Source organism: Lonchura striata, unplaced genomic scaffold (assembly GCF_046129695.1).
Source record: "Lonchura striata isolate bLonStr1 unplaced genomic scaffold, bLonStr1.mat Scaffold_91, whole genome shotgun sequence".
In the NCBI taxonomy this organism is placed as follows: Eukaryota; Metazoa; Chordata; class Aves; order Passeriformes; family Estrildidae; genus Lonchura; species Lonchura striata.
The window spans coordinates 167,938-182,475 of NW_027461190.1; the positions used below are offsets into that span (position 1 = coordinate 167,938).

Genomic DNA, 14,538 nt, shown 5'->3' on the forward strand with positions numbered 1-14,538 from the left:
TCCTCCTCCTCGTCCTCCTCCTCGTCCTCCCCGTCCTCCTCCTCCTCCTCTTCAGCCTCCTCCTCCTCCTCGTCCTCCTGCTCCTCGTCCTTGTCCTCGTCCTCGTCCTCGTCCTGCTCCTCCTCGTCCTCCTCATCCTCCTCCTCATCCTCCTCCTCCTCGTCCTCCTCCTCCTCGTCTTCGTCCTCCTCCTCCTCCTCCTCGTCCTCCTCCTCCTCGTCCTCCTCATCGTCCTCCTCCTCCTCTTTGTCCTCCTCCGCCTGCTCCTCATCCTCCTCCTCGTCCTCCTCCTCCTCATCTTCGTCCTCCTCCTCCTCCTCCTCGTCCTCCTCCTCCTCGTCCTCCTCCTCGTCCTCCTCCTCCTCTTTGTCCTCCTCCGCCTGCTCCTCATCCTCCTCCTCGTCCTCCTCCTCCTCGTCCTCCTCCTCCTCGTCCTCGTCCTCCTTTTCCTCCTCCTCGTCCTCCTCCTCTTTCTCCTCGTCCTCCTCGTCCTCGTTCTCCTCCTCGTCCTCCTCCTCCTCATCCTCATCCTCCTCATCATCCTCCTCCTCCTCATCCTCCTCCTCCTCCTCGTCCTCCTCGTCCTCGTCCTCCTCCTCCTCCTCTTCCTCGTCCTCCTCCCAGTCCTCCTCCTCCTCTTTGTTCTCCTCCTCCTCGTCCTCGTCCTCATCCTTCTCGTCCTCGTCCTCCTCCTCCTCGTCCTCCTCCTCCTCCTCGTCCTCCTCGTCCTCCTCATCCTCCTCCTCGTCCTCCTCCTCCTCATCCTCCTCCTCCTCCTCTTCCTCCTCCTCCTCCTCGTCCTCCTCGTCCTCGTCGTGGTCCTCCTCCTCCTCCTCCTTCTCTTCCTCCTCCTCGTCCTCCTCCTCCTCCCCCTCCTCCTCCTCTGAGTGTGGTTCTCAGGATTCAATGACTCTAGGATTACAGGAACCTGGAACTCTGGGATTCCATGGCTCTGTGACCCCATGGATGGATTCAGGACTGTCTCCAAGGCCATGAGGGAACGTTGGTGCCAGCGGGAGGGGCTGCAGTGCAGGGGCACCAACAGCTGAGAGGAGACTGCAGCTGCTGCTGCTGCTGCTGCTGCTGCTGCTGCTGCTGCTTGTGGTGGTGCTGCTGGCAGGGGCAGGGCCCTGGTGTGGCTGAGCGTTGCCATCTCAGCCTGTGAGCTCCTGGGAGCTCAGGACAGGGCCAGAACTGACCCAGGTTGGCAATGCACTTGAGGACAGACACAGAGAATGGAAAGTGCCCACGGAGTGGTTTCGAGCAGGTCTGTGGGAAGGAGGAGGGAGGGAGGATGAATCCCCTGCCCAAGGCTGCCAAGGGAAGGCTTTGAGAGGGAAAGGAAGCCTTGACCTGACACTAAGTCCTTCAAGGGCTCAGTTGCCCACGCTGAGCAGGATGTCGTCGCGCAGAACTGACAGGGCCAGATCCAGGGATGGGGAGGACATCGAGGCGGGCTTCAGTTGAGCAAATTCTGCAGTGCTGACAAAGAGAGAGACTACAGCCAGGTGAGGGAGGCAGGTGGAAAAGGCTTTGTGCCGTCCCTGCTCAGAAGGGATCCTCAGCACAGCCCTGACGATCTGTACATAGGAGAAAACAATGAACACAAAACAACAAGAAGATAAACTGCTAGTAACCACAAGAAGCTCAAGTTCCCTGAGGTGGGAATTGGAGCAGGAGAGCTTGAGGATCTGTGGGATATCACAGAAGAACTGGCCCAGGGCATTGCCATGGCCCAGGGGCAGGGAAAATGTATTGGCTGTGTGCAGCAGAGCATTGAGAAAGGCACTGGGCCAGGCAGCTGCTGCCATGTGGGCACAAGCTCTGCTGCCCAGGAGGGTCCCGTAGTGCAGGGGTTTGCAGATGGATACGTAGCGGTCGTAGCACATGATGGTCAGCAGGAAATATTCTGTTGCAGCACAGAAAAGAAAAAAAAAATTGTGCAGCACATCCTGTGTAGGAGATGTTCCTGGTGTCCCAGAAGGAATTGTGCATGGCTTTGGGGACAGTGGTGTAGATGGAGCCCAGGTCGCTGAGGGCCAGGTTGAGCAGGAAGAAGAACATGGGCGTGTGCAGGTGGTGGCCGCAGGCTACGGCGCTGATGATGAGGCCGTTGCCCAGGAGGGCAGCCAGGGAGATGCCCAGGAAGAGGCAGAAGTGCAGGAGCTGCAGCTGCCGCGTGTTTGCCAGTGCCAGCAGGAGGAAGTGGCTGATGGAGCTGCTGTTGGACATTTGCTGTGGCTGCACATGGGCACCTGTTCATGGAGAAAGGACAGGGACAAGTGAGGAGAGGCTGCTTGGAGCCAAACCTGGGCCATTCCCTGCAGCCTGTCCTACTGGGACTCACCCACCCTTGTTCCTGCTCTGGGAAATCCTTCACCCAGGTCCCTGCCTGAGCTCCAGTTGTGCTGGCTGAGTGTGCCAGAAGCAGACAGGCCTGGGCGTGGGGGCTCTCGAGGAGCCATCCCTGCCCCACTGCCCTGGGTTTGTGGCCATTTGGCAGAGAGACAAGGCTGGATATTCAGGATCTGTCAGGGGAATCACTCCTACTGCAGAAAGGGTTGGTACCATCTGCACTTACATATCTAAGAGAAATTGATGGCAGGGGTTGGATTTAGGAATTGATTTCCTACCCAGACACGATTCCTGTCTCTTTGAGGTCAGAAATCCCCAGCATTCCTGCTGCACTCAGAGTTTGGCACTGAGAGATGTGAGAGGCAAAGGATTCCCTGTGGCTGAGGGAAGCTGAGGGGCTGGATGGGCTTGTTCCCCCAGCACTGCTCTGTTCAGCCCCCTCTGCTTCCCTGAGCATCTCCCTGGGCCTGGACATCCCCTCCTGAGAGGTGCCTTGTCCCTGCCAGCGCTCACAGAGCCCATCCCACCCTGTGTGCCCTCGGCCCGGCCCTACAGAAACCTGCCTGTGTGCAGGGCCCTGGCTGGGGCAGGCTCTGTGTGCAGCTGGGCAAGGGCAGCTCAGGAGAGCCCTGCTGGGCCCTGCAGAGGTGATGCTGCTGCTGCCCAGGGCCGAGGAGTGGCTGAAGGCCCTTTGGGAGGCTCCCAGCAGAGACACTGACCACCCAAAGTCACAGTTCTGGAGTCTCTGGACATGTTCGAACATTCCTTTGATGATCCTGTGTATCCCTTTCAACTCAGAATGTTCTGTCATTCTGGGATTTCAGTTCCTGTTCTGCTTCTCTCAACCCCCTGTTGTCTATAATTGAAGGAGAAAAAAAGACCTTGCAACAGTATTAGAACAGTAAAGTAAAAACCAGACCTTTATTGGAAGCTTCCAGGTGTCCCAGTGGGGATGAGGCACACCCAGCCCCTGATTTCAACAATTTGTTAATGTTGATTTTTTAGGATATTTAACAGGAACATCCAATGGGATATTCAGTACCCAGTTACACACCCCTGGCTCAACCCACTGGAATAAGTCCAGCGCCTTCTTTGTTCCAGTTTTTCTTATCACTGCTCACATTGAAATCCCAAAATACTCTTCTTGTGGGTTCTTTCTCTGATAAAAAGATTAGATAGCACTTTAAAAATGTATTTAGACAGGTTATAGTTCTAAAATCTAAGATAAGGTAAGGAAACATACTAGAGTTAATTAAGGATGATAAATACATTAAATATATAATAGTAGTTAAAAAGAGTTATTTAAGAGTTTAATAGAGTTAGTTAAGGATTTTAATTTTAAAACTATGTAACAGTAATTTACAGAACTATGAATATATGAAAAATATATAAAAAGCAAAAATATTTTTATCACCATCACAACTTCATCATTTTTCTCCAAGCAGAAAATTGAAAACACTCTCAGGAAAGCTCCTGACCTTTACAGCAATACCAGGCTTACCTTCTTTGGGAAGCATCCTCCGGAGCTGGTCTGGAGCTGGAGCAGCCCTGCCCCAGCCAGCCCCTCTCAGCAGCAGCACCTGCCCTGCTCAGGGTGGCTCCTTCCCCCCACAGCTCCTGGCCAGCGCTGGGAGCAGCTCCAGGGCCGGCTGAGAGCTGTCCCTGGCAGGCAGCAGAGTCCCTGGCCCAGCACAGCGCCCTGGGCTGCAGGACCCTGCTCTGCAGGACAGCCCTGGGCACCCCTGGCTGCTCTGCACAGGAGATGAGCAGAGAATGCACGCACAGGCTCTGTGGGCATTGGGATGTTCCAGCTTTAGGAGATCTCTCCAGGAGCTGCAGCTGCATTGTCCTGCAGCCAGAGGTTCCTGTGCCAAGGGCTGGCAGTGATTCTGCCCCAGGCACTTCTCAGCCCCTTCCCAGCCCTGACTGATTGAAGCTCTCTGTGCCTCTGCTGTGCCCAGGCTGGCTGCAGGCAGTGCCCCAGCCCTGCTGGGCTGGCAGAAGAGATGCTCAGCAAGAGAAATGTGCTTTTGAAGCTCTGCTTGGTTACCAGGATCACCCTCTGTGCCAGGAGCCCGGCCCAGCTCAGCAGCACAGACACAGCACAAGGACTTTAATGACCCTCTGGGGCTTTGTGCTCAGCCCTGAACATCAGGCCCTGAGAGGGAGCTGCAGAAACTCTCCAGAACTCCAAGTCAGAATCCAACTCCAAAGTTTCTTGGACTTTTAATGGGTCCCACTGAGGGACACGACTGAGAAAGTGTCCCCAGGCCCCAGGCAGAGCAGAGAACTGGAGGCACTGATGCCAGGTGGGGACAAAGAGAAGCCAAGTCTTGGTGCCCTGGGGCACAGCAGGGTCTGTGCCACCAAGGGCTGTGAGGAGACACCTTGTCCTGAGGCCCTGGGGCCTCCTGGCACAGCCCCAGCCAGGCTGGGCACTGTCACCCCCTGGTCCTGCCCTCAGCATCCCCCCCTAGCCCACATCCCAGTGGCCTCAAGGATCTGCTGGAAGGAGTCCCTGGGGAGCCTTGGTCAGGAATGGCCCTGGGGGCTCCTTCATGCTCCCAGGGACTGCAGGTTTTTCAAAGGACTTTGGCTTTTCCTTTTGCCTTGGAGTCTTTGAGAGGTTTCTGCAATCATGGCCCCAATTATCTACTGTAATTAGTCCCTGGAGAGGCTTTGTACTCACAATCAGTTGGGCTCATTAATGCTTTGAGATACACAACTTTTTTCTGGAACTTTGGATTTTCCTTCCTACATTGAGTGTTTTTTGTGCCATTTTGAGTCTCTGAGAGGTTTTTGTGCAATCCTGGACTCCAATTATCTCCTCCACGGAGGCCAAGAGGAGCCTGTGTTAAGGATGGACTTCATGGAGGCCCATTAATTCTTTGAGACACTTTTGGGTTTTCTTCTGATTTTGACACTTGGATAGGTTTGTGCAATCTTCTCTCAGGCCCTGAGGTTCCAGGTCTCAGCTCCAAATGCACCACGGGGCTCATTAGGATCAAGCAAGTCCTGACAAACCATGGCTCTGCCTTGATTTCCCTCTTGTCTGGGGCAGTTCATCAGGAAGTTTCTGTAGTGGTTTTGCTTTGCCAATTTGAGATTTCTCAGCCAATTCATCAATTAGTATGGCGGGTTTAGTGTTGGCTAATTACCAGTGCATACACTAGAATATACTTACTCATTTCCTGCTGTGAGGTAGGATTAGGAGAAAGGCAAAGTGGGCTCAAAATTTTAAAAGTGTATAAAGAAAAGTTTATTAACAGCAACTAAAAGAGTGAGTGATGAGGATCAGAACAAAACTTTCAGAACACTTCCCCTCTCTATAAAACTTGACAATGTAAAGCGACAAAACCTAAAATTTTCTGTCACTTTACCACCTCTACAATAGTCTGTCTTCAGTTCAGTTAGGGAGAGAAACTCCTCTTGTTAATGTTATGGAGGCTTATCCACAAGAAAACAGTTATCTCATGGCTTTTCATTTCCAGAAATAGCAGCTGCCTGGAATAATCTGCAATTGTGAAGTCCCTCCAATTTTTTCACAGCCGTTCCCAGAGCTGTGTTCATGAGCCTTGCCAGCTTATGGGGTATTGGTTTAAAGATGAGCTGTTTAAGAGCAAAGGTTCTCTTCATCTCTTTCTGAAATCATCTTCATCTCTGGGAACAGAGGTCTTCTTCTCTCCCTGAGGACACAGGGTCTCATCAGTGTGCTCTCTTTCTCTGTTCAAACTTCTCATGGGATCACAGCTACTACAACATTTGCTTACTTTAGCATGGAGGCCTTTGCTGAAACAAGTCATCTCCCCATACTTTTCAATGTGTTATGGGGAAAAAGAGAGTTTGAGGTATCAACGACATCCTTCTCCATAGCTTTAGCAGAGGATTTCTGCCCCAAGATCAAGGCATCTCCTCATCCCTCCCATACGGGACTCAACTTCCTCTTCCCTGCCCTCGGTGTGTCCATGCTGCTCCTCTGTGTGCCTGCCCTGTGTCCTTTTCTCTCACTGGAGGGAGGATGGCAGCACTGGCAGAGTCAATATCTGCCCGGGGCTGAAGATGGTTCCGTGAGCCCGGCCGGGCTCAGTAGCTAACTTTAATTTTGGCCATGGTTCCTGGACATGAAGTCCAGTTCTTTTCCATAGGAATGAAGGGACAGATCCCCACTGTTTTAGGGGCAGATGAGAGGTGACCACAAGAGGAAAAGGCCAGCCTGAGATGGCAGGTTTTTGTCTGGGAGATACTCTTGCATATAGGGAACATTTTTGGGAGAGTACCGATTTTGGCAATGTGCATCTGAAAAGACAGATGGTTCTTTTCCATAGGAAGGAAAGCACGGAGCCGCAGTGCTCCAGGAGCTGATGAGAAGCAGCCCTTGACATCCTAATACCACCCTGACCTGTCAGGTGGCTCCTGGCAGGCCAAGCCGGCCAGACCTGGTCCATGTTTCCCTTGCTTCCATGGGGCCCCACAGTGTCCCAATGGTCCCTTGCTTCCAGGAGGCCCTGAGGTGTCACAATGCCCCCTTGGTGACACCAGGCCGTGAAGGGTCGGAATGGTCTCCATGGATCCATCAGGCCCCACAGAGTCATAATGGTCTCTGGATCCATGAAGCCCCGTGGTGTCACCATGGCCCCTTGGTTCCATGGGCTCCAGTGGTGCCACAATGATCCCCTTGTTTCCATGAGGTGCCCACAGTGTCACAGTGATCTCCATGGGAAGGAAAGAACCGAGCCCCAGTGTGGCAGGGGCAGCCACATTAGACCAAGGCCAGCCAGACTTGATGGTACTGGCAGATTTTGTCTGGGAACAACCCTTGGATATAGGGAATTTTAGAGGTGGAATCCCAATTTCAGACATGGACACCCAAAGTAGAAGGATGGTTCTTTTCCACAGGAAGAAAAGCACGGAACACCGGTGTTTCAGGGACAGATGAAAGGCTTCCACCAGAGGCCTAAGGCAGCCAGACTTCTCTGTCCTGGTAGCTTTTGTCTGAAAGCAACCCTTGGATATAGGGAATTTGGGAAGTGGAACCCCAATTTCAGCCATTTCTGTGTAGATAAGAAGGACAATTCTTTTCCATAGGAAGGAAAGCACAGACCCCCAGTGTTTCAAAGGCAGAAGTGAAGAGAGGTGGCTCTTGAGAGGCCAAGCCAGCCAGACCTGTTTGTTCTGGCAGCTTTTGTCATGGAGAGATCCTTGGATATATGGAATTTGGGAGAAGGTATCTCAATTTTGACCATGAACACCTTGAGAAGAAGAACAGGTCTTTTTCATTGGAAGGAAAGCACTGACCCCAGTGTTTTGAAAGCAGGTGAGAGGCATCCCCAAGAGGCCAAGGGCAGCCAGATCTGTCTGTCCTGGCAGATTTCACTGGGAGCAATCATTGGATGTACAGAGTTTTGGAGGTGGAATTCCAGTTCTGGCCATGGACGCCTGCTCAGGATGGATGGTTTTTTCCTATAGGAAAGAAAAGCACAAAATCCAAGTGTTCTAGAAGAAGATGAGATGTGGCCAGCCTTAGGCCAAGCCAGCCAGACCTCTCTCTCCTGACAACTTTCATCTAGGGGCTATCCTTGGACATAGAGCATTTTGGAGGTGGAATCTCAGTTTTGGCCATGGGCACCTAGACAGGAAGAAGAGTTATTTTCATTAGGAATGAAAGCACAGAGTCCCAGTGTTTCAGAGGCACATGAGTGCGAGCCCTCAGGAAGCCAAGGCCAGCCAGATTTGTGATTCCTGGCATCATTTTCCTGGGAGCTATCATTGGATATAGGGAATTCTGTAGGCAGATGCCCAATTTTGGCCATGGGTACCTGGTTGAAATGGATGTTTTCTTCCCATAATAAAGAAAAGCACATGGTCCCAGTGTTTGAAAGGCAGATGAGAGGTGGCCCCCGGGTGGCCAAGGCAGCCAGACTTGTTTCTCCTGGCAGATTTCATCTGGGAACAATCTTTGCAATATAAGCAAATTTGCAGAAGGAATCCCAATTTTGGCCCTGGGTCCCTGGAGGAGAAGGACAGTTCTCTCTCATAGGAAGTGAAGCCCAGAGACCCAGTGCTTCAGAGGAGATGAGAAGCAGCTCTAATCATACCAAGGTGTTCAGGTGGACCCCAGGAGGCCCAGCCAGCCAGACCTGTTCCATGTTCCCGTGGTTCTGTGGGACCACACAAAGTCACAATGGTCTCCTTGGCTCCATCAGGCCCTGGAGTGTCACAATGTTCCCCTTGCTTCTGCAGTGTCACAATGGCCCCATGCTTCCATGAGGCCTTGCAGTGTCACATTGGCTTTGTGGTTCCACAAAGCCCTGATGTGTCACAATGGCCCCTCAGCTCTGTGTGCCCTCGCTGTGTCACAACGGCTCCTCTGTGACACTGCAGATGCACAAGCTCACCATGGACCCTTAGTTCCTTGTGATCACTGAATTCCACGGTGGTTTCCTTGATTCCATGAGTCCCCACAGTGCCACAATGGTCCCCTTGGTTCCAAAACTTCCCACAGTGTCACAATGGCCCCTTGGTTCCATGAGGATCTGCAGGGTCACACAGGTTTGTGACATTTGTCCTTGCTGCCCCTCACATCCCCCTGCCCCACAAACAGCCCCGAGCCACCCGTGAGGGACAGGCTCTGCTGTGCCAGGCTGGGCTCAGGGCTTGGCCTTTCTGCTTCCCCCAGCCAGCCCATGCCTTGCTCAACATTGCAGTTCCCTGCTCTGAGCCTTGGGCTCCCTGCAATCCTGGTCTCAAGGATCTGCTCTCACCAGTCCCTGGTAGCCTTTGGCAGTCCCTGTCCTCAGTGGGGTCCAGTGATGCTCCAAGGGACTTGGAGTTTTGCTCCTGACTCCTTGAGCAGCTTCTTCAGCCTTCTCTCAGTGCCTCATGATCCTGGACAGGGGCTCGAATCCACCGTGGGGATCATCAAAACAAAGAAAACCCTCAGGGACGCTTTGTCTTCCTTCAATCGTCTTCAGGTCTCCAGGGCTTGTGCGGCTGATTGAAGCCAGTTTGGAGTTCTGTTAAGGAGGAAGATTTCCAAGTTCACCTCATGACTTCTTTTCTTTTATCAATGTAATATTTTTTTATTTCCCAATTCAGAGAAGAGCTGTTAGAAGTATTCCCCAGGTGATCTTGACGCTAAAGTTCCCCTTAGGAGGTCTGGGCATGTAGAAGAATGAGCCCCGTGAGGGCTGACCCTGTTTGGACAAGCTGCTCCTCACCCCCAGCCTCACCATGTCTGACATCGCCCACCTGGCACTGACATCCCTGTGCCCTGCAGCAGAACCTTGTCGCTGAGCTCTGCAGCTCCATGTCCCAGCCCATTGCACCGTGTCCCACCTGCTCTCCTCAGGGCTCTGCCTGCACACGGGCCCAGGAGAAGTTTTCCTCTTGGGAAGGAAAGAATGGAAAAGCATGATCAGGTTTCCTGAACAACAAACCCCACTCAGGAACCACCTGCTCAGTACAGGCTGCCTGGAATGGTGTCACCTATCTACAAGGGACAGTGTGACCAGATATGATCTCTGAAAGCAGAATTCTTTGAGCCTCCCAGCTGAATTCTCTGTCCCTGTCCTTTTCCTGGATCTCTGTTGCAGATGGAAGCTGCTGGTGCCATCCTCACCTTTAACCTCTTTTTAGAATGCAGGCAGATATTCCCAGCTGTGTTGAGCAGGATTTCCTCAATGTTTCTATAAATCTTTTGTGTTCCCCATGGAACGAAGGGGCCATTTTGGCACTTAAGGGGTGATGTGGAAGCAAGGAGTCAATTGTGACCCTGGGGTCCCATGGAACCAAGGAGTCCATGGTGACCCAGCAGGGCTGCATGGAGCCAATGGCCCATGGTGACACTGCCCATCCAAGGAGGCCATTTGGACATTGTGGAAGCTCATGGAGTGAGGTGGCCATTGTGACACCGAAGAACTTCATGGCACCAAATATCCATGGGGACACAGCAGGGCATCATGGAACCCAGGAATCGCTTTTGGCAGTGTGGAAACTCCTGGAACCAGGGGCTGTTGTGGCACTGCAGAACCAACACAGCTGCTGCACTTTGTCCCCTGCCCTGCACAGCTCCTTGGGAGGCACGGCAGGAGCAGCACCCTGGGAGCCTCGGGAAGGCCCCTCTGGGATCCATGGCACACTTTCCCAGGGGCTGGAATTCCAGTTCCCAGCCAGGAAAAGATGTTCCTGCCCTTGAAGGCAAAGCTCTTATGGAAGAGCCAGAAGCTGAGTGGAGCAAGATCTTAGAGTGACATTTCACTGCCAGCCTTCCTAACTTCACCCATGGTTGTTGTAGCTCATGGACTGGGAATGAAATCAGGGCAGGGTCTTTGGTGGGAGCTGCCCTGGGTCAAGGGAGGCCCTGAGAGAGAAACTGAATATGCAAAGAGAGGTGGGAGGGAAAGGAGGACACAAACACAATCAACTGAGAAGGTGGCACTCTGAAAAGCCAAACAAAACTGACTGAAAATTAATGGGACAGAAATCAATAATTCTGAGTTTTATTTACTATCAAAATATATCCCATACACCCAGCTGCACACAATCATGATCCCACACCATTAAAATTTGGATCCCACTTTTCCTAATTTCCCTCCTACCCCATCTCACCCTGGAGGCTGTGGAATTGGATATTTTGTCATGGGTTAGAATTTTTTGAGGTGGAAACAAGCCATTTTGAGGTGGGATTGTAACCTTTTGTGGTAAAAATTGGTTTTTTCAGTGAGACGGAGTCATTTTGAGGTGACAGATCAATCCATCTTGACTTCAGGAGTGCAAAGATATGGACAACACTGCCTGAAATCCCCCAAGAACCCAAAAATCCTCCAGAATATGTGCCCAAAGTATAAATTCCTTCTCAAATACCTGTTAAAGGGTTGGACTTTGGAAATCTCTGAATAATTACTTTCTTTTCAGTCCTATTTCAGGTGTTTTATTTGATAAGGAAAAATCAGAAGAACATTAGGGCCAAACCAAAAAGATAACCAGTCAGATGTCTTACCAACATGGATCACAGGGAATGTGGGTCAACAGGCCTGTGCCCAAAATGGGTCTTCCCATGGGGGTAAGGCTGGAGCAGTGTACAAAGCTCTTCATGCAGTTGGGGGACTCACAGGGCTTCCTTTACTAGTGCCTCTGTTGGTGTTTGGTCAAGTGAGAGCTCTGGGTGAAGCTCTTCCCACACAGGGGACACTCGTAGGGCCTCTCCCCGGTGTGGATGCGCCGGTGCTTGACAAGGGTGGAGTTGCACTTGAAGCCCTTCCTGCAGTCGGGGCAGCGGAAGGGCCTCTCCTCGGTGTGAATCCGCTGATGGCAGAGGAGATTTAAGCTGGTCTTAAACTTCTTCTGACACTCAGGACACTCATAGAGCCTCTCCCCAGGGTGGATCCTCTGGTGGATGTTCAGGTTGGACCTCTGGCTGAAGCCCTTCCCACATTGCTCACACTTGTATGGCCTTTCCCCAGTGTGGGTGATCTGGTGGCAGAGCAAGTGGGATCTTGTCCTGAAGCTCTTCCCACATTCCTCACACTTGTAGGGCCTCTCCCCAGTGTGGATGTGCCGGTGGGTGACGAGGGTGGAGTTGCGCTTGAAGCCCTTCCCACAGTCAGGGCAGTGGAAGGGCCTCTCATCCGTGTGAATCCACTGGTGCAGGAGGAGATCAGAGCTGGTGTGAAACCTCTTCTGACACTCGGGACACTCGTAGGGTCTCTCCCCAGTGTGGATGCGTTAGTGGGTGACAAGGGCAGAGCTGCAGCTGAATCCCTTCCCACACTCCCCACACTCGTAGGGCCATTCCCCAGTGTGGATCATCAGGTGTTGTTTCAGATTGTTGCTCTGCCTGAAGCTCTTCCCACACTCTGAGCACTTGTAGGGCTTCTCCCCATCATGAAGCTTCTCAGGGACCACCAGCTCTGAGCTCTGGCTGAAGCTCTGCCCACCTTCCTGGCCCAGGGTGGGTCTTTGCTCCTCTGAACACCCTGGGCTGGGTTTGCAGCCCTTCCTCCTGTGGGATCTCTGGGGATTTTCCTCCCTGTTGGATTCCTGTGCCAAGGTGTGGAAAAATGACGGGAGACAAGTCCATTCTATAATGTCAACAAATCTCAGTTTATTCCAAGCACACATGTACAGTTATACCCGTTATAATGAAGCTCATGCATATTGCAAAACTTAGGCTCATCATTGGTGTATTAAAAACAGGTCAACCCTGCCTTTGGAGCTTTCTGAGCTTGCATTGTTTTCCCTTACATTTATCTTTTTGCTGACCATTCTACTGTTGTGAACCAGCTTACCCAAGGACATAAGATATTATTGCTACATCTGCTATTGCTGCACTATGCAATTTTCAGCTACTGCTTCACTAACTGCACGTAGTCATGTCCTTTCTCATGAAGCCATTCATACACAAAACTCTCCACATTTCTTATCATTCATGCAGTGACATTCAATAGCCCATTATCAGCAAATGTCTGTCCTGAGGGAGGATTGATTGTGGAAGAGATAAGGAAAAACTGCCCACTTAACACAGGACAACTGCCATACAGATGGCAAATAGAACACATCTTGCTTTTCAGTCTGGGACAGGAGGACACAAACAAAATCAGCTGAGAAGGCAGCACTCTGAAAAGCAAACCAGAACTGACAGAAACTGAATGGGACAGAAATCAATAATTCTGATAGTTTTACTTATTATCAAAATAAATCACACCCACCCAGCCCCACACAATCCTGACCCCACACCCTCAAATTTGGATCTCACTTCTCCCGATCACCTTCCCACCCCATCTCATCCTGGAGGCTGAGGAATTGAGCAATTTTAGCATGGGACTGAGGTGAGAACCAGCCATTTTGAGGTAGGATTGAGTCACTTTGAGGTGACAGACAAATCCACTTTGGGTTTTGGAGTGCAAAGATATGGAGAATACTACCAGATATCCCCCAAGAACCCACAAATCCTCCAGAATATGTTCCCAAACGATAAAGTCCACCTCAAATACCTCTTAAATGGTGGGACTTCTGACATGTCTGGTCAATACTCTTTTTAGTAATTTTTCAGGTGTTTTTAAGTGATAAAGACAAATCAGAAGTAAATTAGGGCCAAACCAAAACCAGAGACCCCTTGAGCATCTCCTGGACACTGGACAAAACAAACTCAGCAGAAATCAAAGTTAACCCTACATAAAATGCCTTGAGGAAGATTTGCTCTTCCCACAAGTCATTTCTGATGGAAACACAAATAAATCCCAAACATGAATAGACCAACAACAGAAGCAATTCTCTGGCAATTCCAAATTTCATGAGTTCCAGCACAGCTCCAGCTCAGATGATGGCAGGTTCCAAAAAAAAAAAAAAAAACCAAAAAAAAACCAAAAAAAAACCAAAAAAAAACCCCATGGAAATTTGTCCCAATACAGATTATTAAAAGGAAGAGAAAGGTCTGTGTAGCTATCACAAAGGTGACAGGGACCAAGAAAATAATGCTTCTCCCCCCAAAGCCCGTGAATTCAGGAGTTATTTGGGTATTTACCTACTTGAGCTGGGCTTCTTGTAGGATTTAAGTAGCCTTGTGTTCCTCACTTTGAGGTGAATGATCCTTGTCAGTCTTGCTGGTATCATTTGTTCCCTTTCCTCCAGTGATTTTAACAGAATTTTCAAAGAAGGAAAACAAAATATTTTCTTTACACTGGCCACCCACAAGAGCCATTTTCCTCGTAAGTTCTCCCAAAAGTCACTCAGAGGAAGCTGCATCCAAGCTTCCAAGAGTTCCTCCAGAAACTCTCCTCAGAGGAGAGAACCCTGCTGTTGTCAAAGGCACCTGGGGTCAGACAACAGAGCCCTGAACTCACTGTGTAAAATAATGTTGCAATCTGGATAATAAAATTGTTAGAGAGATGTCTCTGCCCCAATTAAGGTGCTAACAAGACCAAATCCAAAGTGGATTTTATTGACCAGTAAATGTGAGGTAGAGAGAGAGATGGAAAGAAAAAGAGGAGAGAGCAAGGGAGTGACAGGGACAGAGATCTCCCCTGGAGCAGGGCAAGTGTGACATTGTCCACTGTGTGCGTGGCCTTCCCAGGGTGGGGGTTTTACACCTGAGCCAGTTTGGGTAAGGGGGGTGGTGTTCACCCCCCACCCCGAGCAGGGATTGCCTCACTGTTTCAGGTTACAGTGTCAGATGTAACCAAAAGT

The 14,538-nt window shown here is 51.0% G+C and overlaps 1 protein-coding gene across 1 annotated transcript in view; it reads right to left on the reverse strand.

The window, feature by feature from the left end:
• The window catches only part of LOC144248803 (uncharacterized), a 538,816-nt gene that overhangs the window by 8,154 nt on the left and 516,124 nt on the right, over positions 1-14,538 (reverse strand). The window contains 1 exon segment of the mRNA XM_077790790.1: positions 11,546-12,290. Coding sequence (XP_077646916.1) covers positions 11,546-12,290 — 745 coding nt within the window.